This window comes from Dendrobium catenatum, unplaced genomic scaffold (assembly GCF_001605985.2).
Source record: "Dendrobium catenatum unplaced genomic scaffold, ASM160598v2 fragScaff_scaffold_853, whole genome shotgun sequence".
Classification (NCBI taxonomy): domain Eukaryota; kingdom Viridiplantae; phylum Streptophyta; class Magnoliopsida; order Asparagales; family Orchidaceae; genus Dendrobium; species Dendrobium catenatum.
This window is the reverse complement of record NW_021319315.1, coordinates 6,581,569-6,598,327: the sequence shown is the minus strand read 5'-3', so window position 1 is coordinate 6,598,327 and position 16,759 is coordinate 6,581,569. Positions and strand designations below refer to the sequence as shown.

The 16,759-nt window shown below is 34.4% G+C and overlaps 1 protein-coding gene across 3 annotated transcripts in view; it reads right to left on the bottom strand.

The window, feature by feature from the left end:
* Positions 1-1,628: 1,628 nt before the first annotated feature.
* The window catches only part of LOC110107399 (pyrophosphate--fructose 6-phosphate 1-phosphotransferase subunit alpha-like), a 22,678-nt gene continuing 7,547 nt past the window's right edge, over positions 1,629-16,759 (bottom strand). Inside the window, exons 4-19 of one of the 3 annotated variants that reach the window (XM_020837654.2) lie at positions 12,807-12,881; positions 12,607-12,720; positions 12,456-12,523; positions 12,112-12,195; positions 11,652-11,705; positions 11,260-11,340; positions 11,085-11,178; positions 10,652-10,725; positions 10,420-10,530; positions 10,293-10,337; positions 10,160-10,216; positions 9,719-9,823; positions 9,520-9,636; positions 9,316-9,419; positions 3,776-3,941; positions 1,629-2,062 (exon numbers count right to left, since the gene is read on the bottom strand). In XM_020837654.2, the coding sequence (XP_020693313.1) occupies positions 1,937-2,062; positions 3,776-3,941; positions 9,316-9,419; positions 9,520-9,636; positions 9,719-9,823; positions 10,160-10,216; positions 10,293-10,337; positions 10,420-10,530; positions 10,652-10,725; positions 11,085-11,178; positions 11,260-11,340; positions 11,652-11,705; positions 12,112-12,195; positions 12,456-12,523; positions 12,607-12,720; positions 12,807-12,881 (1,475 nt within the window). In that variant the 3' untranslated portion in view covers positions 1,629-1,936. Of the gene's footprint in view, positions 2,063-3,775; positions 3,942-6,935; positions 9,194-9,269; positions 9,420-9,519; positions 9,637-9,718; positions 9,824-10,159; positions 10,217-10,292; positions 10,338-10,419; positions 10,531-10,651; positions 10,726-11,084; positions 11,179-11,259; positions 11,341-11,651; positions 11,706-12,111; positions 12,196-12,455; positions 12,524-12,606; positions 12,721-12,806; positions 12,882-16,759 lie in introns of those variants that run through there. The other 2 variants (XM_020837655.2, XM_028696992.1) reach the window with 2 other exon arrangements.

Below are 16,759 nucleotides of genomic sequence, written 5' to 3'. Positions count from 1 at the left end.
ACCAACCATAGCATCTATCTTATGCAGAACTTGAAATAAATTTGGCTTAAGTAGGTAACTATTGTAATTAGGAATTAGGCTAGAAATGATAGAGAAACAATAGTCACTGTCAAAGATGAGATGCTAAATGCTTTCAGGAGAGGAGTGACAAAGAGAGCAAATATATATTTAAAATTGTCTTTTTTTTTATTATGTTTTGATGCCTGCCTAAACGGGAGCGAACAAAGGACGATAGATTTGAGAATTTAAATTTAAATCATTAAAAATTTAACTTAGTAAAAATTAATTTAATAATATTAGAGCTTGTTAATTAAGCTTTTTAATGAGTTTGTTCGCGAGCATTAAATGATATTGTTTGTGATCATAAAAAACCGAACGTCAAGCTGTTCAAGCTCGTTTATTAAACTATCGAATATTTATTAAAAGAGTTTAAGTTTGTTTGTTTACCTTATCAAACAAATATGAACGAGTTCTTATTGAGCCGAGCCACAATAGCTTGTCGAACACTCAGTTTATTTGCAGCCCTAACTATTAGTCTCATCAAGATCTCCTTGCAATTTTCCCGACTCTTTTCAATCATGGAGGGTCAAGATTTTGAGGGAAGGGTTCAAATAAATATGAAGATTGAAAATTACAAATGTATTTGTTATAGTTTTAAGTGTTAAATATGCAAATCCTGTTAAAGATTTATATATATATATATATATATATATATATTATAAATTAGGACATGACATACATAACACCTAAAATATGCACATTTATAAAATTAACATCCATGATTTTTTTGAACAATCAAATTCACATATTTGTGCATGTCACCATTAAATTATTAGAATTTTGCAAAAGTGAAATATGATAAGTATTTTATAGTGAATTTTGATATTTGGGTGATTATTTAAAAATTTTAGGTATAAGAGTATTAATTTTATAAATAGTTCAGATTTCTATGATAAATTTAATTTTAAAAAAATGCATAAATTATTATTAGTTGTAAGATGTGATGATGAAAACCCCTTAATGTAGCCCTGCTAATTCAAAATGTATGCCACTTTGATGCTTACTCTAGCTCAGAGGCCAAAGAATAGGTTTTGATCATCAATTCACATCCCTACATTTGTCCATTTTTATAGCAATAATGATATCACATAACTTCTCTCTTTAGACTCTTACTATCTCTCCTTTTTCTCTCTTACTTTTCATCTATAATGTTCCGTAACCATAATCTCACATAGAGGACTAATTATTTTATGCAGATGCCGAATACCGTCCGAAGACCAACCAGAATACGCCACGTCACCCCTTTGCTCGGTACTGCTTGGTACCGCTGACGTGACGCATTCTGGCTGGTCTCCAGATAGCGTTCTACATCCAGTCTCCGCACAGAACAATAATATAATCAAGAAATATCCATCCTCTCTATGTGGGCGACATAAATATTTTGGTGAATTTTAAAAAAATTTCTTGTTGAGATAGTAAGAAATATAATATTCAAAGAGAATTTAATGAGGTAAGATGACTGAGAAGAAATTCGAAATATTTGAGAAAGAAAAGCACAAAATAAAAAGGAAAACCCTAAGAGAATTGAACACCACTATAAATTCATGAGATCAACTTAACGTGAATAATTTTGGAAAAACATGCACAGAAATTAACACACCATAATCATCACTTCAGTTGCATATAATGGTTCTACAACGTCTTCCAAAACCAGGAAATCTTACATCACCTTGTTCATAATAGATCATATAATAGCTTAAGAGCAAAGTTTTTATCTGCTGTAGAGTAAAATGTCTGGATTTTTTATTCTACATAAGCGCACACGAATGGACAATCATATTCTTATCCGGCATCTCCAGAAGTGAAAATTGGTGCAGATGTTTCATACAAGAACTCATAAATTTTGCAGGGGGAAGGAGTTTATTAGACCTGGAAGTCACTGAAGCCCCGGCGAGTTCGAAGAGGATGACAAGACAGAGAGGATGTCAGATACAGAAGCCATGGCACTTAGAGCTGCCTTCAAAACTTCCTGAGAACATCCAGGCTGCACTATATTTTTCACCTGTGACAATCATGAGAATCCAGGATTGATTGATGATTAAGATGGTATTTATTTCATTGATTCACATGGTAATGCAGCAATACAAGAGATGGTTTATTTATCTGTCCACTGTTCAATAAGAGAACTATCCATTTGAGCTACTTATTAGGAGAAAAAAGATAGATGTTAGAGAGAGAGAGAGAGAGAGAGAGAGAGTCCACAAACATAATAAACTCAAGATTTACGTGGTTCAACTTTGTAGCCTACATGCACTATGCAAGAAGATTCCACTATGAAGAGAGTCTCAATTAGGATAGATTATTACGTGCAGCGTTCGAACCGTCCGGAGGCGAATCCGGACGCGCCATATCACCCAGATGCATCGGCCCTAGGTGATGTGGCGTATCGGGATTCGCCTCCGACGAATCCAAACGCCGCACGTAATAATTTTTCCTCAATCAGACGTAGGGGCTCCAGATTTCTTGCATATGGGGCTTGCATTTATTATTATGGCAAATGAGTGGACGGGATTGAATGCAGAAAATAAGGTGTTGCACTTTCCCCCTCCATTTTGAACTATATGAATAAATGTTATAAATGAAAAACATGCACACATTTTCTATTCTACAATCCCCTCTTTCCCAACATCAGATGAATATATCCTTGAGTTTTGTGCGATCAATTCGTAAAGGTTGATCAATGACATCAAAGTAGAAGGGAAACAACAAGCTTCTAGCATTGTTGAGGAGGGTGAAGAAGGCGATGGTCCATACAATATGATTGACTAATTGTAATTTTAAAAAGTGTATATTAAGTCCTATAATATTATATTATTGCTTAGTCCTCTTTAGACACTTCTCCAATTTATATCCTCCAACTCAACTTTAGAAGTTATATAATTATTCTTCAGTACAAGAAATTTAAGATACTAACACCAGTTGAGCCTAAATATTACTGTTCTAATTTATTATTAGCATGATTATTAATTCAAACGCATTAAAGTGGGATATCATATCTTAAGCCATTAAACTTCTAAATATGGTCTCAGTTCTTCCAAAGCTTCACTTTAGTGGAGGTCACATCAATCAATTAGAAAAGTATCAATGAAAAAAAAAACCTCATTTTAAGGAAAACACTTAATATTGTAAGAATCTAAAAAATACAAAATATATGAACTTAATATTGATCATTGATGCAATTATATTGTGATGAAAACAGTTTGGTCACTCTACAAATAGAATAAAAAGACCATAAAAAAGGAATAAGTGTCATATTATCTACTAAACTCCACCACTGAAGTCTGCTGACATTAACCTAGCGATGATAATCACAAGCCGGTAGGATCACGTTCTAGAGGAATAATTCAAGTGTAACAATGCAATAGGAAGATAAAAACAAGAAGAAGCACAATATCAGGGGCAAAGGAGCATGGGATAAAGGAATGACTCCAACCCAGTCTATTCGAAGAAGTGTTAATGTAAATACAAAATGATTGAGGTCACCGAATGAATAATAAAATAATCCAAAATTTTGAGGTGGATTGGCAAAATCAAGCTGAAGCCAAGAAAAAAACACAACGAACGGTCATGTTTTGAAAAATAACATAGCCATGATACTTTAGATCAGGATATCTACATGGATACAACTCACTGGAATCTTTAAATAAAGACCACATTATCGAGAAAAAAATAGCATAATAAAAGCTTATAAAACTTAAAGAAAGCATATGTGAACCTTATCCAGATATTCTTGTAGTAATTTAATCCGCCCCATGTAATCATGATCTTCCACAGATAATGTAAATGTCTTAGCATCAGCACCATCTGCATCAAACTGAAGTGGTCCGGGGTTTCTGTAAAGATCATCCAGCAAAAAGCCAGATGCATTGCGTCTCAGCAACCTGAAAAGGATATTCATCAAAAAAACACAGAAGAATAGATCAATCTTATAAGAAGTTTTGTTATAAAAAATGATTTAGATATAAAAATTTGAAAAATTGAAAAAGATATAAAGGGACCCGTATGTATATATATATATATATGCTAGAAGTAAATATTTAGTTCAAATAAAATAATGGAGTGATTAGTCAAACAAATCTTATAGTAGAGGTTAGTGTACACAACAGTATAACAAATCACTTCGTCTTTGTCCAATATAATTCATCCAGCTATGTTAATTTGATGGTCCATGTCGATAGACCATTCTTGCTGGGAGTGATTAAAATGAAGTAACCAATAAAGCAGTACCTGCAAAAAGCCTTTCTAAGTAAAGATCTGGTCCTGTCAAATTCTACGTCAGAACGAGTTTCCCTCTCTCAAATGAAGTATGCAACTAACCTTCTAGAAGAAATTGGTCTATTACGTTGTAAACAAGTTGACACTCCTAATGACACAAATAAAAAGTAAATGTTTGAAAATGTCTCACATTATCAGAAGCTAGTTGGAAAATCGATTTATTTTTATATCTCCTTTCTTATAAGAGTTATGAGTTATAGGAAGTTGCTCAATGTATTTTTAGATATATTAATAAGCCACATGGAAAAGCACTACTATATACAAAGAGTAAACATCTTATTTTACCATGTAGGGTTAGGTATTTTAGAAGGTGGGAGGCCAAATGTATGAAGATTGATCAAGACCCCATGCACCATTTCATTTTTTTATATATTTAGGCTGAGTTGTAATTACAATAGATCTAAACTACTTTTTTGCAAAACCCAGCTGCATTTATGATCATTCACTATTATTTATTGTTTGATGATTGGTGTGTTTATATTTGATTGCACATTCGAACTGCATTATTTCATAGGATTCTTATTTTATTTTGCTTTGGGGTGGCTCGGACGGAGTCCTCGTTAGGCTCTTAGGATGTTAAACTTTCTACAAAGATAAAATTTTCTTAAAACAAGATAAAAATGAACAAAAGACTTAAAATCAATCAGCTTTTTAAAACTAATGCATGATTATTCTTGGGTCAATCTTTTAAATGTAATTAATGTATCAAACCTAGCTCACTTCACAGTGACTATTGGTTAGTTCTGATTAGCCCTACCCATGTATACATAGCCTGAGTCAAATCATATATATATATATATATATTTTTGTCACATAGAGGGATAATTTACTTTTGCATAACATAGTACCATACATGGTCGCTTAAGGCCCATCTCCCTTCTATGCCTCCCACCACTCTTTTATTGGCATATGATCGAACTTCATGGATTTGAAATTCTAGGTGAAGTTTAGCTGGTACCCCTATTCAGAGTAGAGTGGTAAATCCAGATCGGGGCTGCCTAGATCCCTGGTGGGGTTTAGGTTATAAGTCCCCTCGGTGTCTTATATTAGTTAGGTTATGGTCGTTAGTACCGAGTATACAATACGTCCTTTATAAATCTAAGGAAAAAGGCTGGCGGTATAGGTATATCATTGTACGCCTTATCATTGAATATGTTTTTTATTCTCGGGAGGCTATAAATCTCACACATCCGCGTCACACTGATAGCGTCGTTTCCATCTTTCTCTCATGCATGCTTGGTATAAGATGACTCTCGTGATTTCACCTCTTTTGACTGGCCGAGTGAATATATGATCTTTGCATGTTGAATAGAACGATTGAGCCTATCTTCATTTGGATTAGGAGAGCCTAGATATTCCACTATGTGCCAAACCTACAACAACAACAACAATGACAGCATCAAGCCTTTGTCCCACTACGTAGGGTCGGCAACATGAATCCTTTTTTTGCCATTGTGTCTTGTTAAATTCTCATTTAAATCTAATAAAAAATGATCATTTCTAATATTTTCTAACCAAATCTTTTTAGGTCTACCTCTACTTTTCTAAACATAAGTCAAATCTAATACTTCAACTTTCCTAACCGAGTCATCAAAAGGCCTCCAGTTAATATGACCAAACCATCTAGGGCGACTCTCTCTAACCTTATCTTCTACTAGAGCTACTCCAACCTTTTCACGTACATGCTCATTTCATATCCTATCTCTAAGTGTAAAATCACTTATCCACCTAAGCATCCTCATCTCTACAACACTTAACTTAATATTATGCTTCTCTTTTAATGGCCAACATTCGGTACCATAAAGCATTGCAGGTCTCACCACTATCTTATAGAATTTTCACTTAAGTTTGAGGGGGACTTTTCTATCGCACAAAAAGCCCGATGCATTCCTCCACTTCAACCATCCAACTTGAATTATGCTGATAATATCCCCATCTATTTCACCATCACTCTGAACAATAGATTCAAGATATCTAAAATATGTACTCTTATTAGTGATTTAATCGTCCAAAGCCATAATCCCCTCACTAGATCTATTGCTACTAAAATTGTACTTTATATATTCAGTTTTAGATCTACTCAAGCAAAAACCTTTAGATTCTAAGGTTGACCTCCATAATTCAAGTTCACCTTCAACTTTATCTCTAGTCTTATCAACAAGAAGAATATAAACTCCATCTCTAGTCTTATCAACAAGAAGAATATCATCAGCAAAAAGCATACACCAAGGTACATCCTCTTGCAAATGTCTAATGAGGGCATTCATGACTAAAGCAAAAAGATATGGACTTAAACCTGATCCTTGATGTAATCCAACCGAAATAGAAATTTGGTCAAACCACCTAGTGCTTGAACACAAGTAATAGCCCCATGCATGCATATCTTTAATGATTTGAATATAAGCGTTAGTAACTCCTTTCTTTTCAAGAACTCTCCATAGCACTTCTCCTGGAACTTTATCATATGCTATCTCTAAATCAATAAATATCATATGGAGATCATCTTTATTCTATCTATATTTCTCCATCAAACCTCTCATTAAATGTATGACTTCCATAGTAGACCTACCGGCATGAATCCAAATTAATTTTTTGAAACATTAGTATCAACTATGTGCCAAACCTAAAAGAGAATAAAATAACATCCTCAATCGAGAGTATTCTTAGGTCGAGGCCTAAGATGCAATTAACCACGGGGGCTTGCGCCTATGTGGAACCAATACCCACATCAAATAAGCACCATTCGAGCTGATGTGTTGAATGAGGAAAATCACGTGACTATCTAGTTATACATATTATTATAGATCGGGATGTGTAAGAGGAAGCCACTATAATTAGTACCTTAAGTATAGTCATTATCATCACCATTAGATTTAATCCCAACTATTTGTATTATTATTTTTCATTCCTATTGAATATTGCATGAGGTGTTAAACATATTCTTCATAAATCATTTTGAACTTCTTCTATCTATGTTGCCCAATTCTACTGCATTTTCTTTTCAATACTAAAGTTATCTAATCATTTAATGGTGCATTTTCTCTTTTTGCTGTGCTAAAATCACTTAAGTTTATTTTCAACAACCTTATAGTCAATAAATGCTGCCCCAGCCATCCCCAATATGATCATTACTTATTTCATCATTCCTAATTTTGCCACATATTCATTTTAATATTTTGAATGTTGACCAATAACTTGCTATCAACTTTTCTATATGTCAATATTCAGAACCAAATAACATAACAAGACTAATTATAATTTTATAAAATTTACCTTTAAGTCCTCATGATATCCTTCTTATCAAATAAATACCATCGTAAGATACTTCACTATTTTAAGCACCCAACCCTACAACAACAACAACATTAAGCCTTTATCCCACTACGTGGGGTCGGCCTATTAGATTGGAGATACCATTTTAAATTTAAACACCCAACCCTAACTACAAAAATTATATCATTGTTTAAATTTAACTCTTCTATATAATAGACTTAAGATACTTCAATTTATCACACCTAGTTAACATCTTATCTTCTAATAATAATAATTGATAATTATTAATATCACTCTTATTAAAATTACATCTAATATATTCATTTTGTTCTATTAATTATAAACCTTTATATTCTACATATTTTCTTTATTTTTGTACCTTTTAATTTTTTTTAATGCAAGTCTAAATGACTATAATAGTAATTTACTCAATTTTAATCTTTAATGTAATCTTACTATAATTTAAAGACTCTTTGGATCATTTCACAACTACTATCGCTAGCCAATGCTCCATCATATATATATATTTTCTTGTAACATACTTTTGACACATTTTTTTTATTTAAGCTAAAAGTAATCAAATCTCATAAAATCAATTAAAAAATATGAAGATCGTTTCTAAGCTTTCTATTCATTTTCATTAATTGTCTTAATAGAAAAAATAGTTTCGTAATAGTCTTCCAGTCACGAAACTAAATTGATTTTCTAAAACCAACATAAATTTTATACATTCATATTCTATTACTCTATCGCATAACTGAATTTCACAACTCATATGTTTGATTCCTCTATGGCCACCACAACTTCCACAACCCCTCCATTCTTAAGCAGTGGCCCTAAAATGCTTCTCATCTAATTATTTGGCATCCTCATATCCTTGAAATTCCATTGAAAAGAGTTGTTAACCAAGACATAGGAATATCACCAAAAACTCTCAAAATCTCAATATACATATCTCATTTGGATCTAAAGTATTACATTTATGTATATTTTTCATAACAAAATATACTCCATTTTTTTAATAAATTTATAATATATCTTATTTTGTTCATTATACTCTTCTAAAATAATCTTTTTATAAAATTTCCAGCTCCCTACACGTGAATGTTTAAATATATCTTAAAGATGTTATAAAAACAATGAAGACGTGAATGATCATATAGCTATAAGAGAAAAACATAAAGCTAAGAAGAAAATTTTAATGAAGCAAAACTGTGATCAATGAGATTTTATGAATCCGAAATGCTGGATAAAAAAGACTTCACAGATATGATGGATGCGACGGAAATAAAATTATTAAGATAACTAACTGAGTCGTATGAAGGATGGAATGGAAAACAACCACAAATAGTATCGAAATAAAACCAACTAAAATTGAAGTTATAAAAATAGATACGTATTTTTGTACGTAAAAAGAAACCAGAATGTGCAAATAAAAAAGAGGGAAAATAGAGCCAATGTATATATGTCAGTTCAAAATAATATGGCTTAAAGTTTAGCAAAAAGAATCTAAATACACTGAACTTACCACCAAAAGCAGCACTTAACAAATGATGATTGGAAAAGCATTATTATAGAGCTGACCCTATATAATTGGGCAAAAGCTAAATACGAAGATGATAAAGCTTTTGCTAACTACATAAAAAGAGGTCAATACTGACCTCAACTCAATTTCATTGAATTTAAAATGCTATTTAGAAAGCATACTCGTATGCTTTTCCTTTCAAATCAACAGAAGCAGGATGGACAGCAGGTTTCCCTATTGGACTTATGCCAGGTCCACGAGACCATCTCTTTACAGTCATCATTGCCTAACAGCAACAAAACAGAAGTAGTCTCATGTGGTCTGTATTATAAACATTGTAAGTTAATAAATATCATATTATAAAGGAGATGAACAGATAATATAACTGTAATTGGCGCAGCACCACATTTCCACTTATTCACAGGGCTTTTCAGGTTTGTCACAGTAGCCATGTAGCCATTAAGACCAGCTGCAAGAATATGGTAACAGATGTGCCCAAGAACCTGTGACACCTCTTATTCTTTAAATTAATTTATGATAACATAAATTTAAAACGAAGGAAAACTACAAGAAATTTAAACTTACATAGGCATAGTCACAGTCAAACTTTGAAGGTAAAGAGCCCCGAGCTTGATAACCAAAAAAGTGACAGATTGCATTAAATTTCTTTCCTTTATATGTTCCTTCTTTCTGTAATAAACAAGGTTAAATATAAAAAAGGTGACTCTGGAAAGTACCAATAAAATGATACAAATTGAAAATTTTTGGCAGGTTCAAGACTTATGATAGTGTAAACACGAGGGGAATAACATCAAGCACTATGACTAATTTATCATGTTAAGAAAGAACAATAAGACATAGATATTAGAAAGTAATTAATATAATTATAGGTTACATCAACTGTTCTCCTAAGGATAATGCATAATTTTAGCCCTAAGGGCCCAATAAAACAATGCAAAAGAATCAAAACAAAATCCAATGTTCTTTAAAAGTTTATCCGCTAAGAGTAAGGCACAACATGCTCACCGTTCGCTTTTTCATTTCATTCTCCACCAAATGAGCCAGAAGCTTTTCGGTTTCGATCTATGCACAACCAAGAGTGTAATTTACAAGAAAAGGTAATTAAGACTACCAGTTACACCCAACAGAATAAATTTACCTGAGACAACTGTGCTGAGTCATCAGATTCAGGGTGAAGAAGCAACTGCAACATGATAGCTTTAAATATAAACGCAACAAAATACATTTAAACCAGAAGCATCTCATCCTCAAGTACAAGACCAGACCTGCTTCCTGATGAATGGCGGCAAAAATTCAAATAAGGCAGATGCCCAGGGAGAAAGATGGGTGGAGATCTTCTCAGCTGAAATACCTTGACCATGAAGAGCATGAATTTCCTGTAATAATTATAGCTACCCATGCAATCACGTTGATATAACATAAGCAGAGAATTATGAAAACAACATGCAGCTTCTGAAATGTCTAATCAAGGAATCCAACCCTTAATTAGCAGAATACCTGCAAGAGAGCATACAGTTCGGGAATACTCTCTACCAAACCCTCTGGGATAAGAACCACCCCATGATACTTCTCTGCCATGGAAGCATAATTAAAGCAGATTAGAAAATTAGAGAATGGTCAAAATGGTCTTTAAACTATTTGAATGGAGTCATTTTAATCAAAGGCTACCTAATGTGTTAAATTCAGTCTCCTGACTTAGCAAATATGATCCAGAGTTTAAAAGCCAAGAGATTATTTTGGATCAAATTTAATCAATGGACAAAATTGGACACATCGGATAATTTAGAACAAAATGTCATCCCATAAATAGTTCAGAGACTATTTTGAAAATTTTCTCATTACAAAACCAAATTTTTGGTTCGCCTAAGTCTACACAGAAAACCTAACAGATAGCTGTTAAAACGCAATACAAAATCAAAAACAATCAAACCTAGCTCTGCCCTGGCTTGAACAGCGTTAGAGATCTGATTTGTGATATCAAAGAGAGTAAGTTTTGAGGCAGTTACCTCCTCACCAAAAATAACCTGGCAACATGATGAATCCAAATTAATTCATAAAATGTTAAGAGAAATATTAACGTAGCATGTCGGAACAGAAAGCTATACCAAGTTTGGATGAGATTGGAGAGCACATTCTAAAGCTACATGAGAAGCTTTGCGGCCCATCAAGCGAATAAAATAATAATACTGCAAAATAAAATGTAAAACATCATGAAGTGAAGAAAAAATTCAAACAAACCAGGACATCTTATGGAAAAATACGCAAGGCATGAAAATTGTGAATAATGGAGTTGAAACATTAGCTCTTGATAAACATTCATTTCTAGCACAAAAAACACAATCTCACAGACACGTAAGATTGAATTTTCAAAATGATCTTCTTAATTAGATCTCATACTGGCAACAGCATAATGAAACTTTACAGTCATATCTCGACAACAACGATAATTACACCAAGGGAAGTAGGCATACAAGCTATTCCATAATGAACTAGATACCTTTTCAGCTGATAGAGCATCAGTACATACATTGCTTATAAGTTGTGAGTTAACCTGTGAAAAGTAAAGCAACAATAGTAAGTAAATATTGTTGAGAAGGGAGACGTAATTAATAGTGAAGCAATCTCTTGTAATCAGATTTCAAAATCAATACAAAAATATAAGGTAATTAGCCATATTCATAAACATGGAAAACTACCAAGCGAAGCTCAAATAAGTACAAAAAAAAAAAAAGATGAAAAAGAAATCATTATGGGCATATGAAATAACTGCAAATTATCATGCAAGTTAAGATAGAACCAGGTCAAAAACACTAAAATGAAGAAGACAGTATTCTCCAAGCGCAGGCAAGAAATTATAGAAGAAGAGTATTAAAAGGGTACATAACCATCGAGGTTTTATATGTTATATGGTGAAGTAAATTTATATATGCATTTGTAGTGCGTTATGGTTTTCATACCTTACATATAGTGTCAAACCCGACATTTGCCTCGACAAACTGGTTTCTAAGGTCTCCATTCAGTGTTACGGGAACCCCAACCACCTGCCAGTAAATTCAAAGTTCTCAGCCATCAGGAAAAAATGGAAAAAAGATTAAGCACAAAATATAAGTATCGATGAACATGGCTCAAAAAGCAAATTATGAAGTTAGGCACCCATGAAAATCAGTTAAGGAGCCATGTTATGGCGTGAACTTACACCTAAAATGCATTGAAGCATAATCAAACTAACAAAGTTTATATGCAATATAAACTAAGGACCTGCAACATTCCGTAACATTTAGATACTCTGGCTTGTCAATACCTTTGTTGGACATTTTGAGTCTGCAAAAGTCTCAGCAAGCTGCGCAGCATCTGTGTTAGATGTAACTCCTTGAGAAGGAAAAAAATAATAGAGTCAGCTGCTTAAATTATACTAGAAAGAAAATAGTAGACAAAATCAAGAACTCGATCACCTCCAATTATAACAAGACCATCCAATTTCAGGGCTTCACATGCAGCCTTTGCTGCATTAACCTGCTCAATAGTCCGGATTTGATCAACAGTTCGTCCAAGCAAATCATAACCACCTTGAGAATTAAAAAACAGAGAATTTAAAATATGTTGAATGTCAAGATCATATAACTGAGAATCATCGAAGAATCTCTTAAAAAACCTTGATTCTTGTATGAGGAAAGAACTTCATCTGTTATCTTCAAGATCTTCTGTGCAAATAAGCCTTCAGTACCACCTATATGCATGGAGACGAGACGGAAAAAAAAAAAAAAAACAGATCGGGCATCATCAAAGCTGCACGTCAATATCCAGCAATTCACATTTCATTTATTTGCTTATAAATTAATTACAACATAAGTGTGCCTATCAAAATATTTGTTATTGAACAAAGAATATGTTGGGAATAAGAATGAGCCAAAACGATTAAGGAAATTACATGAATAAATTATTGGAATAAGTGAAAAGTTAGCAGAATGATTGTTCTTTAAAAACCTTAAGGGTTAGGAACAATATAACAAATACCTAGAATATGATAAGCAATTTTCATGGATGTGAAACATAACAACTATCTGATAGGGAATAGAAGCTCTTTTCACCAATTTCAGCTGATGAAACTAAAAAAATGAGGAGAAGAACACCCACAAACAAATTTTATTGAAAGATTATGCAAAGAAAAGCAAGATACAATGGGATCCTCAATTGGAGAGGAGGATCTGACTCTCCCAAATCTCTAGCCATCGACTAGAGCCCAAACACCCTAAGAACACTTAATTTTCCAGCAAACAAGCGATTTCCCAACCCTAGCAAAATTTTCCCCTTAAAGCATACGAAGGAAATCTCAAAATAGATCCCCCCCCCCCTCCTCTCTTAAATTTCCCTCCCAAACCGTATTAAAAACATCATTCCAAACAGCTAAAGATGGGGGACGACAATCACAGGGGCGGAACTCCTGTTCCGCCTCAGATAGACTTTGGTTGGCCCTGTATGGACCGGTCCAATGACGGGTCCAACAATACCTCCTTCCCAACGACCCACCTTGTCCTCAAAGTGGAAGAATGGAAATTGATATTTCATCCTCTCGTACGGCTCCCAAGTGGCATCATAGTCGGGTAGGTTCTTCCACTTAATCCAACACTTCCTTGATCCCTCCTTCACCCTTCATACCCCTTTCAACTCTAATGGTTAACACCACCTCTAGATACTTCGTCAGTGTTGCCGATAACTCTGAATTAGTTGTATGATCCCCAATAGCTCCCCTCAGCTGGGAGACATGAAACACTGAGTGTATGGTAGCGGTTCGGGGTAACCTCAATCGGTAAGCCACAAATATGATCCTCTCCAATATCTCGTAAGGGCCAAAGTATCTTGGTGTCAGCTTTTCATTTCTCCTGTGCACTAATGTCCTCTGTCTGTAAGGAAAAGCTTCAAATAGACCCTCTCTCCCACCTCAAACTGGATATCCTTCCTATGCCCATCTTCTAGTTCTTCATGATTTGTTGAGCCCTCTACAGATGCCTTTTTTATTCCTCCAACACCCTGTCCTGCTCCTCCAAATATTATTCCATAGAAAAAATTAGTGTGCTGCTCTACCCAAAATGCAGCAGGTGAGGTGGATACCTTCCATACAACAATTTAAAGGGAGTCATCTAGGATGCCGAATGATACGAAGTGTTGTACCAGTACTCTGCCCATGATAGCCACTTGGCCCACAATCAAGATGTCTTTGAAGAAAAACATCATAGGTAACTCTCCAAGCTCCTATAAACTACCTCTATCCACCCATCTTTATGAGGGTGGTAAGCAGTACTCCTCTTTAGTACTGTCCTCTGCATCTTAAACAACCCTCATGAAAATTGGTTTTCGAACTCTGAAATCTTCTCCACAATTTAATTTTGATTGGCATATCTCCCCTTCCAATACTTCTACTTTTCTTTTAGCCATAGGTACCCTGAATTGATGCTCTGATACCAATTTGATAGGGAATAGAATCTCTTTCCACCAATTTCAACGAATGAAACAAAAAAATGAGGAGAATGCCCCCAAACAAATTTTACTGAAAGATTATGCAAAGAAAAGCAAGATACGATGGGATCCTCAATTGGAGAGAAGGATCTGGATCTCCCAAATATCTAGCCGTCGACTAGAGCCCAAATACCCTAAGAACACTCAATTTTTCAGCAAACAAGCGATGCTCCAACCCTAGCAAATTTTCCCTCCAACACCCTATCCCGCTCCTTCAAATATTATTCTATAAACCGGTCTAGTCACCATTCCAACAATATTACTCAACATTAGTTGAAAATCAAACAATGCCTGCTTATGGGTGATATTTCGATGTATTATAGAAGAATGTGGATATAAACGATGGTGTACTCTTTAGAAGTAAGTTTGGGCGGCTAAAATGAAGAAGTTCCACATGAGTTTCTTGCAATAAGAGAATTTCACGAATAATTGAAATAAAAATTTTATGAAGTAGCAATTAGATAAGCTATCCTATGCAAATCAGAATGTTCGAATATGAGAAGTCAACAATAGCCAAGCTAAATGAAACAAAATTGACTATGTTAAGATTAATGTACAATAAAATTAAGATTGATAGGCTAAGAAATTATTATATAAGCGTATGGTGGAGTAACACCTGTTGATGATAAGGTAGCAAAATATTAATGTAGCATGTAAAAGATGCACCAATAAGATGGGTATATAAATTTAATGTACAAGAATTGAGAAGGAACATAGGCAGACTAAAAAAATTAATATAGCTATAGGTTGTGTAAAAGAACTAGGTTAATAGATTTTGCAGTTCAACTCTAAAAAGAAACGAATAGAAGATGAGGCTTAATGAAGCAAACCCGAAATAGTTAAAAAAAAGGCTAATGATGATGGTGATGATGACAAATACATAATAATTGGGCATAACAACTATTAAATAAAAGACCTTTCTTAAAAAATAATAATAATAAAGTGAGGAAAGCAAGCTTGTATTGAGAGGAGATAGAATATCATTCTAAGATTTTGGAAAAGTTTGAGTGATGCATTAATAGAAAAAAATGTATCCATCACCATCGTGCAAGAAAAATACATAACTGCAAAATATATATTTTACATTGTTCAGGTAACTATTCTTTCTATGTATTGCTCTTCGAGTATAAATATAAAACATCAACAAAATTATGGGGTTTGCCTTGAAAGATTGCAGTCTAAAAATGCAAAGGACTAAAGGAGAAATGGAAAAGACATGCAATAACATATGTATAGAAATCAAGAGTAGAAATACTTCAAAATGTACATCAAAATAAAGCCAAGGCTGGTTCACCAAGTCGCATTGATCACAATAAGCAAAATTTAAGTCAACTATACCGGTTAGGAAAGGCCAATTCGCCACATGTGGGCTCCGAAAATTCAGCCCCGGCCTCCCCGCCGCGCGATTTCTTTTTATTATCTTTATTTGGCGAGGGAGTTTTAACTGATAGGTTCCGGGGTAAATTTTGGAAGGCAGATGGGTTTGTAGATAAGACACTACCCAGAGATTTCGCCCTCATTTTGCGAGGACTTTATGATCTGAGTTCTGGTTTCCTATAGGCGCAAGCCCCTATAGTTAATTACCCCTCCCGATCACGAGAGAGAACTTTCGATTAAGGCTAGTCATCAATCAGATACGTATAGAAATACGTGTTATCTGGCATATAGTAGCAGCATGGGTTTTCGGTTTGGAGATTGGAGGATTTGATATTTAAATAGAAATTGCACCATCTTGCACTTAAAGCGGATGGTGGGGGAATGGATGATGGACCCGATCAAGATCCCATGGTTCCGTCATCATGGGCCATCATGGTCCCTGGTCTACTTAGTCAGAGGAGGTAGTCGACCCAACCTGACAGAAGGATCCTTGTCGACAGCCAGGGGTTGCTTCGTCCAAGGGGACCTTGTAGACCTGGGTTGGATGTTTGTCTAAGGGGACAAATTTGAATCAACCTTAGCTGACAGAGGGCTTTGTGCCCTATCGATCATATCCTATTGATTCATATCTCAAGGATTTGATGCCAATAAGGAGCGTATTGGCTCTGGCCATAACCGGTATTTCGTGGTGCCATTTGGCGGCAAAACCACTCG